Consider the following 17772-nt stretch of genomic DNA (forward strand, 5'->3'; position numbering starts at 1 on the left):
TTGCTGAACTACTCTGACTGTGAAAAATTGTTTCCTATCTTGCCTATATCGTTGTAGTTTAAACCCATTACTGCGTGTCCTCTCCTCTGCAGCCAACAGAAACTGCATCCTGCCCTCCTCCACGTGACAACCTTTCAAATACTTAAAGAGGGCTATCATGTCCCCTCTCAACCTCCTTTTCTCCAGGCTGAACATTCCCAAGTCCCTCAACCTATCCTCATAGGGCTTGGTCCCTTGGCCCCAGATCATCTTCGTCGCTCTCCTCTGTACCCTTTCAATTTTATCTACGTCCTTCTTGAAGTGAGGCCTCCAGAACTCTCCCCACCACAGACAGCCTGTGAGGTGCATGAAGCTGAGAGAGCCCAGATACTCCTGCTCGGTCAGAACAGCATTAACAGGGCTGTGAGAGCCCAAGGCCACCCAGCTGGCTGCATGCAGAGGAGCAGGGAATCAAACCTGGCTCTCCAGATTAGAAGCCATGGCTCTTAACAACTACACCACACTGGCCGAGGAGGGTTCCCCACAAAGATATGATGCAAGAGGTTTGGGAAAGATCACGCTAGGCTTGGTGCTCGTTGGGGCTTCAGGCGCTGGGCTGGCTCTGCCTTGGCCCTCGCACTGAAAGTCATTGTTCCCGCATTCCCCATTCTTTCCTCGCCTGAGACTCGGCTGGGTTCCCCGCTCCCTTTAGTGCTGAGGAGTCCCGGCCCTTATCTGATCAATAATAAATCCAGACCAAAACTGCGGCATCTCCTTTTGCCATCAGGGCGTTCATTGCAAGCAGACTGTATCCATCCTGGTCCATCCATCACTCCCCCCCCCACCTCCCCCTTGACCCACGGCTGTCATCATGACATTGCAGCCCCAGACTGTGGGAATTAAGCCTGGAATCGGAAAACTTTTATGATTGAGAAGAGAGCCGGGCCGGGAAATAGATGCTCCATTAGCTTGCATTAACTCGAATGCCAGAGATGGCGAGGATGCGGAAAATCAGGAGGGGGGGGGGGGGGTGACAGGAAGGTGCCCAGAGCTGTCTCCTGGGCTAATGTGGTTCATTAGCTTCCCCCGAGACGAACCTTATCAGCTTCCTGGGTAGATCTGGAGGTGAAATTGCAAAGGGGAACAAGTCACCTTGCGGGGTTATCGTTACGAGCAGCAAACCAGCCGAAATGAAGCTCCCAGTGAAATGAAGCTCCCAACCGTCTAATGGGGGAGGGGGGAGGGCGACTAGTTGCAGACCTTTGCTCTTATTGTCCAAAATTCTACCTTGTAAAAAAGCACTCCGCGACCGGCCCAAATGAGGTGAGCGGTACCTGCAGAGAGCTTTTAGGACAACTGGAGGTATTTGAATAAACAGCGAGCTTGCAGGCTGGGAACCGAGTCTGCTCGTGAGAAGATGATCTGCTCTGGTGTCCCAGACAGAGGGGCCGTTGTCCCTCAAAGAATCATGGAGTTGGAAGGGACCTCAAGGGTCATCTAGTCCAACCCCCGGCAGAATGCAGAATCTTCCTTTAATTTGCCTCTGGCTTAGCTCCTCAGATGTCACAGTCCTGCCAGCGAGCGTGTGTGTGTGTGAGGTTTGAGGTAGAGGCACCAAACTTGCAGTGTAGCTGCAGGAGTCCCTCCTCAAAAGAACCCCCAAGTTGCAAAAAGACTGGACCAAACCCAAAGAGGGTTCCCCCATCTGATTTCCATTCTGTGTTTTTCTTACCATAGGAAACAATGGGGATCATATGGGGTACCCTAGAATTGGACTCCATGGTTCAATCTTGTTGCGGCCCGGGGAAATGAGCAGGCCCGGCACGTCTTTGACGTGGCGGCCCTGCTCCTTTCCCGGCAGCAAAGGCTCTTCCCCTGGCCCCCTCACCTCCCAGACTGACACTCGGAGGGGCCAATCAGGAGCCGCTTCGTGGCTCCTGATTGGCCCCTTCGAGTTTTTATCCTGGACTCGCCCCACCCCTTTCTCCTCCCACATTGTCCTTAGCGTTTTATTACTACCGCTCTTGAGGAGCAGTTTACAGATAAGAAAACGAGAAAAGTCCTGTAGGATCAGGCCCGTGGCCCATCCAGTCCCACACTCCGTGTCACAAACACAGTGGCCGAAACTCCCATAACAACAATTAAAACTAACTTCAAGGAGCAGCAATGAGGCCATCTAAGAACACAACTGCCGCTAATCCTCCTAGCAACAACGCAGAGATTTGCATTGTGAGAATCCACGGCAGAAACCCAACCTGCAAACCGGGAAAGCCTCGGCAAGGTACCAAGCAGACTGCGGGAAATTAATTAAAAACCACAGTGGCAATAAAGGATACTAAAAGAACAATCGCGGACTGGAAACCGGGGCGAAAAGAGCAGATGTGAAGCTGTAACGAGCAGGTCTTAATCATGTCCTTCATCTGTTTGCTCACAAGTTCCCCCAACAGAGCTCCAGGGAGATCCGCCTCCGAGAAAGAAGCAGAGGCAGGAGCCATGTTTAAAGGGGCAAGGACGGATGCCAACAGTCCTGGAGGAAGGCAAACTGTCCGCTTAACAGAGGCTGTGGGTGGGGATAGGCTGCTCAAAATCAGTGCCCCTGGAGCAGGGGTGGCCAAAAGGTAGCTCTCCAGCATGATGCTGGCAGGGGCTCATGGGGATTGTAGGCCATGGAGAGCTACACTTTGGCCACCCCTGCAGCCAGGAGAAAATGGCTGCATTGGGAGGGGGGACTCCCCAGGGGAAAAACAATCCCCCCCACATCTCCAGGAATTCCAAACCTGAGTTGGTAAGAAGAAGAGTTGGTTCTTATATACTGTTTTTTCTCTACCAAAGGAGTCTCAAAGTGGCTTCCAGTCGCCTTCCCTTCCTCTCTCCACAACAGACACCCTGTGAGGGAGGGGAGGCTGAGAGAGCCCTGAGATTACTGAAGAAGAGCTGGTTCTTAGATGCCGCTTTTCTCTACCTGAAGGAGTCTCAAAACGGCTTCCAATCGCCTTCTCTTTCCTCTCCCCACAACAGACACCCTGTGAGGGAGGGGAGGCTGAGAGAGCCCTGATATTCCTGAAGAAGAAGAAGAGTTGATTCTTATATGCCACTTTTCTCTACCCGAAGGAGTCTCAAAGTGGCTTCCAATCACCTTCCCTTCCTCTCCCCACAACAGACACCCTGTGAGGGAGGGGAGGCTGAGAGAGCCCTGAGGTTACAGAAGAAGAAGAGTTGGTTCTTATATGCCACTTTTCTCTACCTGATGGAGGCTCAAAGCAGCTTCCAGTCGCCTTCCCTTTCCTCTCCCCACAACAGACACCCTGTGAGGGAGGGGAGGCTGAGAGAGCCCTGAGGTTACAGAAGAAGAAGAGTTGGTTCTTATATGCCACTTTTCTCTACCCGATGGAGGCTCAAAGCAGCTTCCAGTCGCCTTCCCTTTCCTCTCCCCACAACAGACACCCTGTGAGGTGGGTGAGGCTGAGAGAGCCCTGATATCACTTCTCTATCAGAACAGCTCTATCAGTGCTTTGACTAGCCCAAGGTCACCCAGCAGGCTGCATGGAGGGGGGGGGGATCAAACCCGGCTTGCCAGATTAAAAGCCCTGCTCTTAACCACACCACTGAGCTGGCCCTCTCTGCATGAATTCATCCTAGAGGAAACGGCTGCTTTGGAAGGGGGGCTCTCTGGCATTAGAACCTGGAATTTCCAGAGCTAGAGTTGGCAACCTCACTGCCATCAAGAAGAGCCTGAAAGGGGGGAGGGCTTCTTTTGCCCCCTGCCCTGGCAGCTCCCCTCCCATCCTGCTGCCTCTGGCTGCCCAATGGCTCTGCTGGGAGGGCTTGAGGCTCAGGGGAGGGGCCTCTGCTCAGCACTCAGAAGGTCCCTGGTTGGATCCCCAGCAGCTTCGGCTGAGAAGGTGATTTGATGGGAAAGACACCCCCCCCCCAGACCCTACGGAGGGCCAGAGGCCTGACTGGCCTGTAGAAGATCCCAGGTTCAATCCCCAGCAGCATCTCCAGTGAAAAAGACCAGGCAGGAGGGGAGGGGAAAGGGGAAAGCCAGGCTCAGTGGCAGAGCCTCTGCTTGGCTTGCAGAAGGTCCCAGGTTCAATCCCCAGCAGCATCTCCAGTGAAAAAGACCAGGCAGGAGGGGAGGGGAAAGACCTTGGCCTGAGAGCCAGGCTCAGTGGCAGAGCCTCTGCTTGGCCTGCAGAAGATCCCCAGTTCTATCACCAGCATCTCCAGTTAAAAGGACCAGGCAGGAGGGGAAGGGAAAGACCTCTGTGTGAGACCCTGCACAGCCATAGGGAAGGGGTCGAGGCTCAGTGGCAGAGCCTCTGCTTGGCACGCAGAAGGTCCCCGGTTCAATCCCCCACCAGCATCTCCAGGTTGAAGGAAAAGGCAGGAGGGAAGAGGCGAGACCTCGCCGAGGACCCTGGAGAGCGGCCGCTTGTCTGAGGAGAGGCCCCTGACCTGGATGGCTCGAGGGGCTGATTCGGCAAGAGGCAGCTTCTTGTGCTCCTAAATCCCAAATCCCTCCGCCGTCTATTCATGGGATGGACTCATTATCTGTGTTGTTAACCCCTGAGGATCCCAGCCTGGGAAGGGGCCACACCAACCGTCGAGTTCGACCTGGTTTATCAATAGAAACCCTACAAATCCCACCGCCTGCGCCTCCCCAAAGGCCGGTGCGCCTCAGCCCCGGGCAAAGGGGGGCATACCGCGCCCCCTCCCCCTCCCCCTCCCCCTCCCCGCCCCATCAGGTTCGGCTTCAGGGAACCCCCCGGCGGCTGCCGGCTGAGCCCGGCAACCCCCTCCCTCCCCCCCCCCCGGCCGGCCTTTTCCCTCCTCCCCGTTCAAACGCGGTTCCCCGGGCCAGGGGGGGCGGTCGGGAGCTGCGGGCCAGCCAATGGCAGCCTCGGGCCCTCCCCGCCACCCTGGCCGACGCCTCCCGCCCCGGCCAGACGCCGCCCGGCCGCCCGCCCGACGAGCCGCTCCCGCCCGCGCTCCCGCCCGCCCCGTCGCAGAGAGCCAGCTCGCCCCCCTGCCTGCCTGCCTGCCTGCCTGCCTGGAGGGGAGGAGAAGGGGAGCCCGGGAGAGCCTCGGCCGCCGCCATGATCCCGGGCCGCCCCGTCGAGCGCCGCGCCGCCTGGCCTGTGCGTCTGGCTCTTCCGCGCCTTCTGCTGGCAGGGCCAGTGCGGGACTGGGGCCGGGCCGGGCGGGGCGTGTAGGGGCGGCGGCGGCGATGGGCCGAGGATGGCGCGGGGCCGCCCGCTGAGCGCTGCCGTCGTGGCGGCGGGGCTGGTGTTGCTGGCGCTGCTGGTGCCGTCGGGCGGGCCGTGCGCGGCGCCCTGCTTCTGCTTCGCCACGCCGGACACGCTGCAGTGCCGCCTGGGCCGCCTCCTCGAGCCGCCCGCCGACGTGCCCGCCGCCGCCCGCAACCTCTCCATCGCCGGCGCCCGCCTGCCCGTCCTGCGCGCCGCCGCCTTCGCCGGGGGCTGGCTCGGGGGCTCCGCGGGCCCGACGGCGCGGCCGCTGCCGGCGCTGACGCTGCTGCTGCTCACCCACGACGCCATCGAGGCGCTGGAGGAGGCGGCATTCGCGGGCCTGCCGGCCCTGGCCACGCTCGACCTGAGCCACAACCGCCTGCGTGACGTCGCCCCCGGCGCCTTCGCCGGCTGCGCCCACCTGCGCACGCTGCGCCTCAACCAGGCGCTGGAGGCGCGCGACGCGGCCGGGCTGGCGCGCCTGCTGGACGGCGCCCTGACGAACCTCAGCCTGGCGCGCCTGGAGCTGGCCGGCAACCGCCTGCGCGAGCTGCCCCCCGCCGCCGCCCTCCCGCCGGCCCTGCGCCACCTCGACGCGCGCAACAACTCCCTGCAGGCGCTGGATGCCGCGCAGCTCGACGGCCTCGCCGCCCGCGGACGCCCGCGCCTCCTGCTGGCCGCCAACCCGCTGCGCTGCGACTGCGCCGCCCTGCGCCCCTTGCTCGCCTGGCTGCGCAACGCCTCCGAGGCCGAGCGCGCCCCCCTGCGCTGCGCCGCCCCCCGCGCCCTCCAGGGGCGCCCCGTCGCCCGCCTCCGGCCCTCGCAGCTCGGCTGCCCCGACGACGAGGACGAGGACGAGGAGCAGGGCGCGCTGAGCCCCCCCGAGACGGCCTCCTACGTCTTCTTCGGCATCGTGCTCGCCCTCATCGGCCTCGTCTTCCTCATGGTGCTCTACCTCAACCGCAAGGGCATCAAGCGCTGGCTCAACAACCTGCGGGAGGCCTGCCGCGACCAGATGGAGGGCTACCACTACCGCTACGAGCAGGACTGCGACCCGCGGCGCGGAGGAGGAGGAGGCGGCGGCTCCGGGGACCTCTGAGAGCCCGCATGGACCGACGGGTAGGGGGGTGGGCTTCCAAGGCGCAGGGGGCCGGGAACGGCTTTGTTTTCAGGGCACCCCTCCCCACAGCCCCCGCCCACTGGAAGACATCCCCCTCTCACCCCCCACCCCACCCCAGTCTGCAAAATCCCTGGAGATTTGGGAGCCGGGAGGGACCCCTCCAGGGTGCAAAGGCCACAGAGTCCAGCCTCCGAAGAAGCCATCTCCCCACCACCCCACCCCCAGGGAATTGATCTTCTGCAGATCTGTTGCAAAGCCGGGGGAGGGAGGGTCTCCAGGCACCACCTGGAGGTTGGCTACCCTGCTATTCTGGTGCAGAGAGAGAGAGAGAGAGAGAGGGAGGGAGTTCCTCTTTTCCAAACTGAAAAACGGCTCTCGTTTTCAGACTGAGTTTCCTGGGGAAAAGCCATCTGAGCGCCCGAATTCTGCCCCTGGGTCAGTGAGGACAGCCTGCAGCCCCCAGCCTGGGAGAGGGACCTGCCGTGGGGGTCCTCCCTCCTGCTATGAGAAATCCAGCCGGATCTCCAGCCCCTTCAGTCTCATGGGAGCGGGGAGGCCAGTTGCCCTCCTCTTCCTCCCCACACTGCAGGCTGAGAGACCCCCTCACTCTGCACAGCTGCCTTCCCCCCCCCCCCCCGCCCAGTAAGGAGCGTTGGCAGCGGTTCTCCCCACTGTGCATGGCCTGCAGTGAGTCACTTGTTCTCTATCAGTTCTTTGTCCTGCAGCTTTAAATATTTTTTAAAGGACCAGATTTTTCCTTTTTCTATCATTTTGAAGTGGCCAGAGGCGACTGAGCACAAGCCCCCTTGGAGGTCAGAGACAGAAGAGGGGAGACCCCCCCCCTTTTAATGCACAAAACAGACTTAGCTGATGCTGCATCTGGATTGGCCCCTTGCCGACCCCTAAGTGCAGAGCTTGCAGGTGGGGGCCTGGACCCAGCCTTTATGGCCACTCCCCATACATTGTCCCTTCCAAAGGCTTTTGTAGGAGTGGGAAAATATTCTGGATCATCTGAAGTAACATTAACATTGAAATCTTCAGGGTCCAATTGCAGGCATTACTTGCAAGACACAAGGTAGGCCTACCCAACCCAGAATGCTAACTGTTCCCTGATCTATTGCATGTGGGAAACCTAGAATAATATAAAATATCTGGAGAGCTGGATTTGATTTCCTGCTCCTCCATGTGCAGCCAGTTGGGTGACCTTGGGCCAGTCAGTCCTGTTAGATCTGTTCTCACAGAGCAGTTCTGTCAGAGCTCTCTGAGCCCCAAATACAGGTGTCTATTGTAGGGAGAGGAAGGCAATTGTAAGCCGCTTTGACACTCCTTTGGTAGTGAAAAGTGGGATATAAAAAAACAATTCTTCTTCAAGTTAGCCCAATGGTTGTGCAAACAGAGAGGGCAATCCCCCTGAACAAGCACAAATGCCACAGCTGTAGAGAGTACAGAGAGCTCCTTCACATCTCCCTGGAGAGCACGATGCTCACTTTCTGTGGACTGGTGGGAAGTAAGTTTGGTGAGCCGCCCCACAATCAGATTCAGGACCGGATATTCTCCCCCATTTAAACAGCAGAACTGCCCAAGATCTAACGCAGGGGAATTCAGTGTGGACTCCCCCCCCCCCAGCCACAACCACTGCTGTAGGAACCCAAAAGACACCCACGTCCTTTTGAGTCGCCCTGGAGCAATCAGTGGGACTACTCCTGAGTAAGTCTTGTGCGGCTGGCCAGCTCAAACCTGCCGCCTTAGACATTGCTAGAGTAGGCAAATTGATTTTAGTGTCCCTACCTCCCAAGGAAATGTCGGGAAGATCAGGGCTGCAGGGCCCGTAAAAGCACTGGGAGGAAGGAGGGGGAAGCTGCTGCAACTGCCCCCCCTTTCCACCATCACCCCCCTTTGCTCTTCTGTAAAAGACCCCTGAACACCAGCAAGGGGAGGGTGACCTCGCCAGAGGAAGCTGCATTGTACGTCCCTGTGGAACGTGGGAGAATCCCTGGACCAGGGGTAGTCAAACTGCGGCCCTCCAGATGTCCATGGACTACAATTCCCAGAAGCCCCTGCCAGCATTCGCTGGCAGGGGCTCCTGGGAATTGTAGTCCATGGACATCTGGAGGGCCGCAGTTTGACTACCCCTGCCCTGGGCAGACTGACTGGGGCTTGCTCTGGTGCGCAAGAGGAGTGAAGCAAATATTCCCCTGGGAAGCAACCACTTCCTCCAGAGGAACCCCCTTTTCACCGGGGCTGCCGTCTGTTGCCTTGAACTCCTGTCCGGGTCTTCCCAGGCCGCCATCCCTCCAGAGAGAGTTTGTACTTCGCAGATGGACAAACGTGGCAGACTTCGCACTGCGAACCTCCTTCGCCCCGGATTCCACCAGGCGCCTGCAGAATGGCCTCTTCCCCGCCGGCCTGATTTTCCGACTCGCAGCCCCCAAAGCGATCCAAACCGGCCCATTGCCGTGCAACGCACAACCTGCAGGGCGGACCGGTGCAGGAGAATGGCCACGGCCTTTGGGCTTTTGTGGGATGGAAATTGAGCTCTTTTCTCAGGCACGGGGTCATGCGACTGGACCGGACCGGACCACCGTCGGACACTCCCCCCTTCCCGACCGCCTGGCTGCATGTTCCTCCAGCACGCAGGAACCACTCAAGTTTAACGTCCTGACTTTGGAGCATCATAATTAGGTTAGGGGCTGTTTCGTCAATCTTTACGCCGGGTGAAATGCGCTCATGCTAGTCTGCAGGGTGGCTTCAGAGCACGGACCGCTGGGGTGAAGGGAACCCCCATCAGCCATAGGAGTGCGGGCAAAGAGCACGGCTGGCTGACCACGCTTCCAGTGGCGTTCACAGCCATGGCTGGCCTGTGTCTAGAGAGAAGCGATCGAAGCTTGCATTTCTGACTTGCCTTCTGTTGGTTTTCTATAAAGCTGGTTGCAATAATTTCAGAATAGCCTTGGCTGTTGTGCTGTTATTCCTGAGCTGATGTAGCGTCGGTTCCCTGCAGATCTCAGGCTGCCAATTAGGAGACATGCTTCACCTTCTCTGCTCTCCTCTGGGGCCTACCCCTGGTTCTTTTCCTCCTTGGCGTTAACCGTGGTTTTGTGTGGCACGGACATCACTGCAAACCAGGGTGCTGCCTAGATGCAGTCATGGCTTCCAGCTGACATTTGAGAAAGGATCTGTGGGGGCAGACCAGGAGCTGCTGGGGGAAGTCAGAAGTGGTTGTAATTTCCTGTGTTGTTCCGGGGCTGGACTAGATGACCCTTCGGTACTTTCCAGCTCTGTCTTTCTTTGATGTGTCTTTACCATGGATAGCTTTGACCCACCAAAAATTCCAAAACACAATTAACACCAGAAAAGAAGGGAGGTGATCCAGAGAGGCACTGAAACGGCTGACCTCCCCATTTGCAAGCCGTGGATTGCTGGGAACGTGCATGATTTATGTCTTTCGTTTCAGAGAGTAGCCATGTTAACCTGCAGAACAAATTTAGAGTCCCACTGCATCTTTAAGACCAACAAAATTTTATTCAAGGTATAAGCTTTCATGTGCACACTCACTTCCTCAGGTACAATACACTGAGGAAGCGTGCGTGCACACAAAAGCTCACACCTAGAAAAAAACTTTATAGCCTTAAAGGTGCCCCAGGGTGTGTAGTCTGCATGGGGCTTGTTATCTCCTCCCAGTTCAAACGAATCCCTCCTGTCTGCAGTGAAATCGATTTCCACTTTGATTTTGGGTGCTTTAAATTTTCCCTCTGCAACATGCATGTTTGATCCATGGTGAGCCTACCTTTCCCCCGCAATATCCTAGAGTGGGTATAAGCCTTGATATTTGAAAGACTGTCATGAGTAAAAGTGTAGACAGCTCCTTTTTGTGAATTAATTTACTGCTCCCTACCTGGGAGCAAAGCAGTCTTCCCTGATTGGCCATGGTGTCATTTCAAGAATTTCCTGGTTCCTGGCTGCAAGGCTTCCCTTAAAGCGGCTGCGCTCCAGAAGCCCTAACTTCTCTCAGCAGAGATTTGCCCCTTGGATTCATCCCCCCTTTGCTGTCTCCAGTCCTCCCCACTTCCCCCTTTCAAGAAAAGAAAGAAAGAGACTCCTGCTGGGCTTGGCTCTCCTCCCCTCTCTGAGCTTCCCCAATCGAGTGCAGAACACTTTCTGTTTCAATGGGGAGGGGGGAGGATTAGAGGAAGATCCGAATTCAAATCAATCTGGATTCAGCAGGATCCACACCAGAATAAACAAAGTAAGTGCAGAACCAGCCCTGGTCTCTAAATTTGTTCTGCTGCTTCAGACCAGCCCATGTTGATCTGCAGTAAAACAGGGAGATTGAGGTCCAACAAAAGCTTTCATGAGCCAAACCTCCCTTCGGCAGATACAAGTGGGAACAGAGGTCCCTGTCTGATGGAGGAACAAAGAATTTCAGGCAGATTTCAGTCTTGATAGCTCGTAGCCCAAAAATCTTCTGGGTCTCCACGGTGCCATGGGTTGATGCTGACTCTAGAAAGCTCCAGTTTGGTGGGTCTGGATCAGGGGTAGTCAAACTGCGGCCCTCCAGATGTCCATGGACTACAATTCCCAAGAGCCCCCTGCCAGCATTCGCCAGCGAATGCTGGCAAGGGCTCCTTGGAATTGTAGTCCATGGACATCTGGAGGGCCGCAGTTTGACTACCCCTGGTCTGGATGGTGTTCCTGGACTCCAGCCTGTTTGCACTGGCGTCTTGTGAGCCAGAATGCTGGAACATGAATGTGGCATTTCAGGCAGTTTACCCCACCCCATCTCCTTGATCTGCCTCCCTTGAAGGCACCACATTTAGCTGTGCGGAATGCGGATTCACCCGCCTTGCGATGGAAGGACAGATGGGCTCACATTCTCCCTGGATCTCAGGAAGTGAGCAGGGACTCCCGAAAGCTCCCCCCCCCGCCATAAATTCTGTTTGTCTTGGAGCTCCTGGACTCTGGTGACCTCCGCTGGTCCAAACAGTCTAACACGGGGACCCATATTGTTCTGTTCCCGTATGTATGTTGGTCTAAATGTTAGCAAAACAAAGCAGAAGTCTAGAGCCACTTTGACTATTGACAACCGTTATTCCAGCGTGGTTTGGCATTTGTTCTCTTGGCCTGTCCTACCTCACAGGCATGTTGTGGGGACATAATGACGGAGGAGAGAACTAAGGGTGCCACTCCTTGGAGTAAGAACGGGATAACGATGGGTTGCCAGGTTGTTTTTTAAGTGGTTAAGCTAACCTGGCTATCAAGGGAACAGCAGGAGGCTGCTAGGAATTCTCTATGGATGATCCCTTCCCCTTTTGACAGCAGTTCCCTGGAGAACTCATCCAGATCTGGCCATGATTCTGTTTGCCCCGTGTTCCACTGCACCATTATGAACCCCTTCCCAAGTGGAGTGCTGAAATCTTCTTTCCCTCCTCCAGGGGAGGAAAAGTAGTGCAATGTGACACAACTCACTTATGGGACCCACAGACACAAGAGCTCCTAGCTCCGAGAGGAAAAGGTAGAATTAAGGTGGAATTAATTATTGCACGGAAAACTGGGGGATCCGGGCCCCAGCAGCTCTCTGCTCTTTGCGAATTAACTTGCTGCTGCCTCCTGCCTCCAACACTGTAGCAAAGCAGTCTTCCCTGATTGGCCATGGCATCAGTTCAAAGTCTTGCTGGCTTAAAGTGACTGTGCTCCAGAACCCCTAAATTCTCTCGGTAGATATTTGCCTCTTCGATTTATTCCCCCTCCTCTCTGTCTCCAATCCTCTCCCCCCCCACACACACACACACGCACCCTGTTCAAGAAAAGAAAGAAAGAGACTCCTGCTGTCCTTGGCTCCCCTCCCTACTCTGAACTTCCCCAATCCAGTGCAGAACACTTTCTGTTTTAATGGGGGGGGGGGGGTAGAGGAAGACCTAAGTTCCAATCAACCAGAATTCAGCCGGATCCACAATGGAATAAACGAAGTAAGTGCAGAATCAGTGCCTGTCTCTTGGGCCAGAAGGAAAAAAAGATTTCATCTCTGAGAGCGGGCCATTAAAGTGACAAGAAGAGATGCCTCCCCCCTCCGCAGCACTCCCCCCCCCCGTCAGAATTCCCTGTTTGATCGCTCTCTGTGTTTGTCACACTAATGAGCCAGGTCAGAAGCTGCTGTCTCCGTCCCAGCTGGAGTTGACATTCAGCCCCTCTCTCCGCTGACTCCGGCACAGGCTTTGTGCTGGGCCTTTCCTGGCAGGCAAAGAACTCTTCTCTTACGGCTGGGGGGGGAGGTAGTTCTTTGTGCCCCAAGAAACCACCACTCCCCCTGGGATCAGAACTCCCATACAATAAAAATAAAAATAGAACCGTTCATAAAACAGTATAGATGTATGAAAGCACCAATCCTAGAGGGGTAACAGGCCAAAGAGGCCATCTAGTCCCACCCCCTGCTCAGTGCAGGATCAGCCCATTCGACAGCTGAACTATGCTGGCAGTTAACATTTTTTCCCTAATATCTAGCAGGTACTGTTTGATATGTAGTTTAACACCATTTCTGCGGGTCCTCTCCTCTGCTGCTCACAGAAACCTTTCCCTGCCCTCCTCCAAGTGACAACCTTTCAAATACTTAAAGAGGGCTATCATGTCCCCTCTCAACCTCCTTTTCTCCAGGCTGAACATTCCCAAGTCCCTCAACCTATCTTCATAGGGCTTGGTCCCTTGGCCCCAGATCATCTTCGTCGCTCTCCTCTGTACCCTTTCAATTTTATCTACGTCCTTCTTGAAGTGAGGCCTCCAGAACTGCACACAGTACTCCAGGTGTGGTCTCACCAGAGCCGTATACAATGGGACTGTGACATTTGATGCGAGGCCTCCCTTGATATAGCCCGCCTTTGCCTTCTTTACCACCCCATCACCCTCTCTGCTCCTATTTAGTTTCCAGTCTGCAAGCACCCCAAGATCTTGTCCACACACACAGCTCCCCCGAAGTGCCTCTCCCTGGATGCCTGCTGCTCAGTTTTGCGACCCAGATGCAGAACTCTGCCCCATCTCCTTATGGAATTACATCTTGTTTTCATTGGCCCACTTTCCCAGTGTGTTCAGATCTCATTGAACCCATAAGACAATCCAAGCTGGACTGCACAACCCAAAGACGCCCTGCAGGACACACTAGACTGACCAACCTCAAGGCAGGGCCTGAGGGAGGAGGGGCTGAGAGAGCTCTGACTGGATTGCTCTGTGAGAACAGAACTATCAGGACTGTGACCAGCACAAGGTCACCATGATGGCTGCATGTGGAGGAGGAGGAGGAGGAGCGGGGATTCCCACCCAGCTCACTCTTAGTGACCATCAACCCCTGGAGGGGGCTCAGGGAAGCATTTCTCTCACCAGCAGGAGAACCGGCACTCTCTTCTGCGCTTGGAAGGAGCCTGTTTTGTTCAGTCCAACAGGGATACCCCGGATTGTTTCCTTGCACTGTCTTCAAAAGCGATGCCAAGGGATGAACATAATCCTGGCCTCCTGGCTGGCGGGGAAACTGGGAATGGGTATCATGCTAATGGTTTCTCTGCTTTCCCAGCAGGACTGATGAGGCTCAGTCAAATTCCCCCCCCCTCCTTCCACCGCTGCCGACAGGCTGCCAAATGAAAAACTGAAGCAGAGAGCGTATCGCTTCCATCTTTTGGCTAAAAAGCTAAAACCAAGTGGCGTCTGCAAACCGAGGGGGGGCGGGGCCATTCATCATCCGCTTTCTCTTCCTGGGCTTCGGCTGTCATTCGCTCCCGACATAGAAGTGGCTGCAAAAGGCCTACCTTGTTCGAACCTCCCGTTGGACACGCAGAAACAAAGGGGGCTGCCCCAGAGGAGCCGAGAACTAAGCCATCTCCCTTTTAGCCGGCTGGCAAACGAAGAAGATAATTAGGAGACGGCTTTGCTAAAGCTGAGCTGAGTGGGCTGTTTGGGAAGGGGTGGGCCAGGTGGCTGACAGCTCAGGTTCAGCAAAACTAGGCAGCTCAGGTTCAGCAAAACTGCAGTTCTTGCAGACAGTTGGGAAATGCAAGATCTGTAATGCAAGGCTCAATACCATATGAAGAAAAGTCTGCAGGGGACATTCCGTTTAACAGAGGGACAGACCAGAACCAATGGGATGAAATTAATGCAAAAGAAATTCCGTCTCAACATCCGGAAGAAGTTCCTGACAGTTAGAGCGGTTCCTCAGTGGAACAGGCTTCCTCAGGAGGTGGTGGGTTCTCCATCTTTGGAGATTTTTCAGCAGAGGCTGGAGAGCCATCTGACGGAGAGGCTGGTTCTGTGAAGGCTCAAGGGGGTGGCAGGTGACAGTGGATGACAGTGGGTTGTGAGTGTCCTGCATAGTGCAGGGGGTTGGACTAGATGACCCATGAAGTCCCTTCCAACTCTATGATCTTATGATTCTATGAAATCCTTGGACACTTCCCACCCAAATACTAACCAGGGTCAGCCCTGCATAGGTCTTGAGACATGAACGTGTGGGGCTTGCCTTGAACCTTCACAGAATCAGCCTCTCTGTCAGGTGGTTCTCCAGCCTCTGTTTAAAACCTTCCAAAGATGGAGAACCCACCACCTCCCGAGGAAGCCTATTCCACTGTGAAACCGCTCTGACTGTCAGGAACTTCTTCCAGAAATTTAGACGGAATTTAGAATCCTAGAGTTGGAAGGGACCTCCTGGGTCATCTAGTCCAACCCCCTGCACTATGCAGGACACTCCCAACCCTCTCGCTCATCCACTGTCACCTGCCACCCCCTTGAGCCTTCCCAGAATCAGCCTCTCCATCAGATGGCTCTCCAGCCTCTGCTTAAAAATCTCCAAAGATGGAGAACCCACCACCTCCCGGGGAAATAATCTGAAATTCATCATAAATTTCCTATCCTATCTCTGCTACATATACATCTCCACTGATGACCCCTGCAGGGCACCCTTGATATTCCACTCAATTCTGCATACTGAAGACCTTGCGTATTTCCATAGGTAGCGGCAGGAGAGTGTCTCCTTGTAGAAGCAGATTGATTGTGCTACAAGATTTCAGCACCAGGGACAGCTCCACAGCCTCAGTGGGAATGCCAGACTTTCAGGGCAAAGCTGCTTCCATTTCCCCTTGAAAACAAACATGTTGTTTTATCCCACTTCCTGTGAATTCTGCTTTCATTTGCATTTCATCGAAGATCCCCAGTCTTCCTACGAACGACTCAGGCATCAACATGGATTTAGGCTGCTAAATTGGACAGGCACTACGGGGTTGGGATTAGAGTGCTGGGTGAGAACAGACTTTTTAATATATTTTTTTAATTTATTAAACATTTATCAGGTAACATGAACATATATGGTCTTATCAACCCACCCACCCCTCCCCAGTGGCCAATGATGGTCTTTGAGGGGATTGGAAAGGGGAAGGGTCTCAGGTGGGTGTGTACACAGCTATGCTTCTCAACCGGATTCTGCACCATCATGCCGCTTTCAATTTGTCTCGAAAGAATGCTTTAGGGATTTTGCAACAGTAAAAGTTGAGAAAGGCTGTATTCGATTCTGGGGGACACAGGGTTGAATCTCCACTCTGCCCTGAAAGCTTGCTGGGTGAACATGGACCAGTCACACAGTCTTAGAACAACCAACCTTGCAGGGTTGTTGTGACGGTTGCCCATGGTCAAGGCTTAGCGATCAGCCACCAGCACGGTTTGCTTCCCCGCCCGCAAGAGACATAATGCCACATATGCCAACAATTTGCTCAATACACTGTTAGTTGCAGCAATGGGTTTTTCATGGCGCAAATGGCAAGATCATGCACTCCACATTTGGGAAGGCCCCAGTTCTGGAGATGGCAACTAGCCCAAGGGGAGTTGACCTTCCCTGCTGTCACCAAGGCCCAGGTCAGCCTGCATCCAGAGATGCTGCAAAAGCTTTCTGTTTCAAAATAGATTCAAATGGGCAGCCGTGTTGGTCTGAAGTAGCACAATAAAATCAGAGTCCAGGAGCACCTTTAAGACCAACAAAGATTTAATCAAGGCGTGAGCTTTCGAGTGCAAGCACTCGAAAGCTCACGCCTTGATTAAATCTTTGTTGGTCTTAAAGGTGCTACAGGACTCTGATTTTATTGTTTCAAAATAGATATTCACGTCCTATTCGTATGAAAATAAACTAAAATATTAGCTATTAACCAAAACAGGTTCCGGATAAACATGATTTTTTTCAATTGCCCGTTTTCAAAACCACTATCTGTGGTGTTCCTTTTGTACATAATGTTATGTACAAACAGGTCATCTATGCCTGTGAGCAGTTAAGAAACCTCCATTAAACTTTGAGACTACAAAGTTTAATGGATTTGAAATAACTGAAGAGAATTAAGACGCCTGTATTTGAAAGAACTGTATTTGAAAGAACTGAAGAGAATTAAGACACCTTAGGACACATCAGCTGGGTGACATGGGGCCAGTCACAGTGCTGTTAGAGCTGTTCTCACAGAGCTCCCTCATCCTACCTCACAGGGTATCTGTTGTGGGTAGAGGAAGGGAAGGCGATTGGAAGCCTCTTCGAAACTCATTCTGGTAGAGAATAGCAGGGGATAAAAACCAACTCTTCCTCTCCTTCTTTTGCAAATCTCTTGAAAGAAACCGGGTGGGAAGCAAGAGGAATGCTGAGGAGCATTTGGCCTGAGCCAGCCCTTTGCAGGGTCATTTTATACCGAGGGAGGCGACATCCATCTCTGCAAGGCCCAGAGAATCACACATCCTCGGAGTTGAAGAAATAAAAATTGACATTTGTCAAGGAATCTTAAAAGCATCATTGATCGTTGTCTCAGAAAGACGGCCTTGCCTCTGAATCAGAAGTCTTTAATCCTGTTCCTCAAAGAGGCAATCATTTCAGAAACTGGTCAAGGAAAACAGGCGGAACCAGGAACGTCCTTCTCTGGTACCAAGGAAACAATTTAGCCTGGCCTCTGTCATGATTGGACCCGGGCCCTGAGATTACTGAAGAAGAGTTGGTCCTTAGATGCCGCTTTTCTCTAACCAAAGGAGGCTCAAAGTGACTTACAGTCGCCTTTCCTTTCCTCTCCCCACAACAGACACCCTGTGAGGTGGGTGAGGCTGAGAGAGCCCTGAGATTACTGAAGAAGAAGAAGAGTTGGTTCTTAGATGCCGCTTTTCTCTACCCGAAGGAGGCTCAAAGCGGCTTATAGTCTCCTTCCCATTCCTCTCTCCACAACAGACACCCTGTGAGGGAGGTGAGGCTGAGAGAGCCCTGAGATTACTGAAGAAGGAGAGTTGGTTCTTAGATGCCGCTTTTCTCTACCCAAAGGAATCTTTCTGTTCCCTTCTTAAAACTCTTTATTCCTGTGGCCATCCCAACATCCTCAGGTGAATTCCACATCAGAATTGTTCCCTGTGCAAAATACTACTTCTTTTTGCCCATCC

The 17772-nt window shown here is 54.3% G+C and overlaps 1 protein-coding gene across 1 annotated transcript; it reads left to right on the forward strand.

Annotated features, from left to right (window-relative positions):
* Positions 1-4943: 4943 nt before the first annotated feature.
* Positions 4944-9298, forward strand: TPBGL (trophoblast glycoprotein like). The gene is made up of 2 exons (XM_077341164.1): positions 4944-6350; positions 8670-9298. The coding sequence occupies exon 1, from the start codon at positions 5221-5223 to the stop codon at positions 6328-6330; it is 1110 nt and encodes a 369-aa protein (XP_077197279.1). The 5' UTR covers positions 4944-5220; the 3' UTR covers positions 6331-6350; positions 8670-9298.
* Positions 9299-17772: the final 8474 nt, after the last annotated feature.

Source organism: Paroedura picta, chromosome 6 (genome assembly GCF_049243985.1).
Source record: "Paroedura picta isolate Pp20150507F chromosome 6, Ppicta_v3.0, whole genome shotgun sequence".
Classification (NCBI taxonomy): Eukaryota; Metazoa; Chordata; class Lepidosauria; order Squamata; family Gekkonidae; genus Paroedura; species Paroedura picta.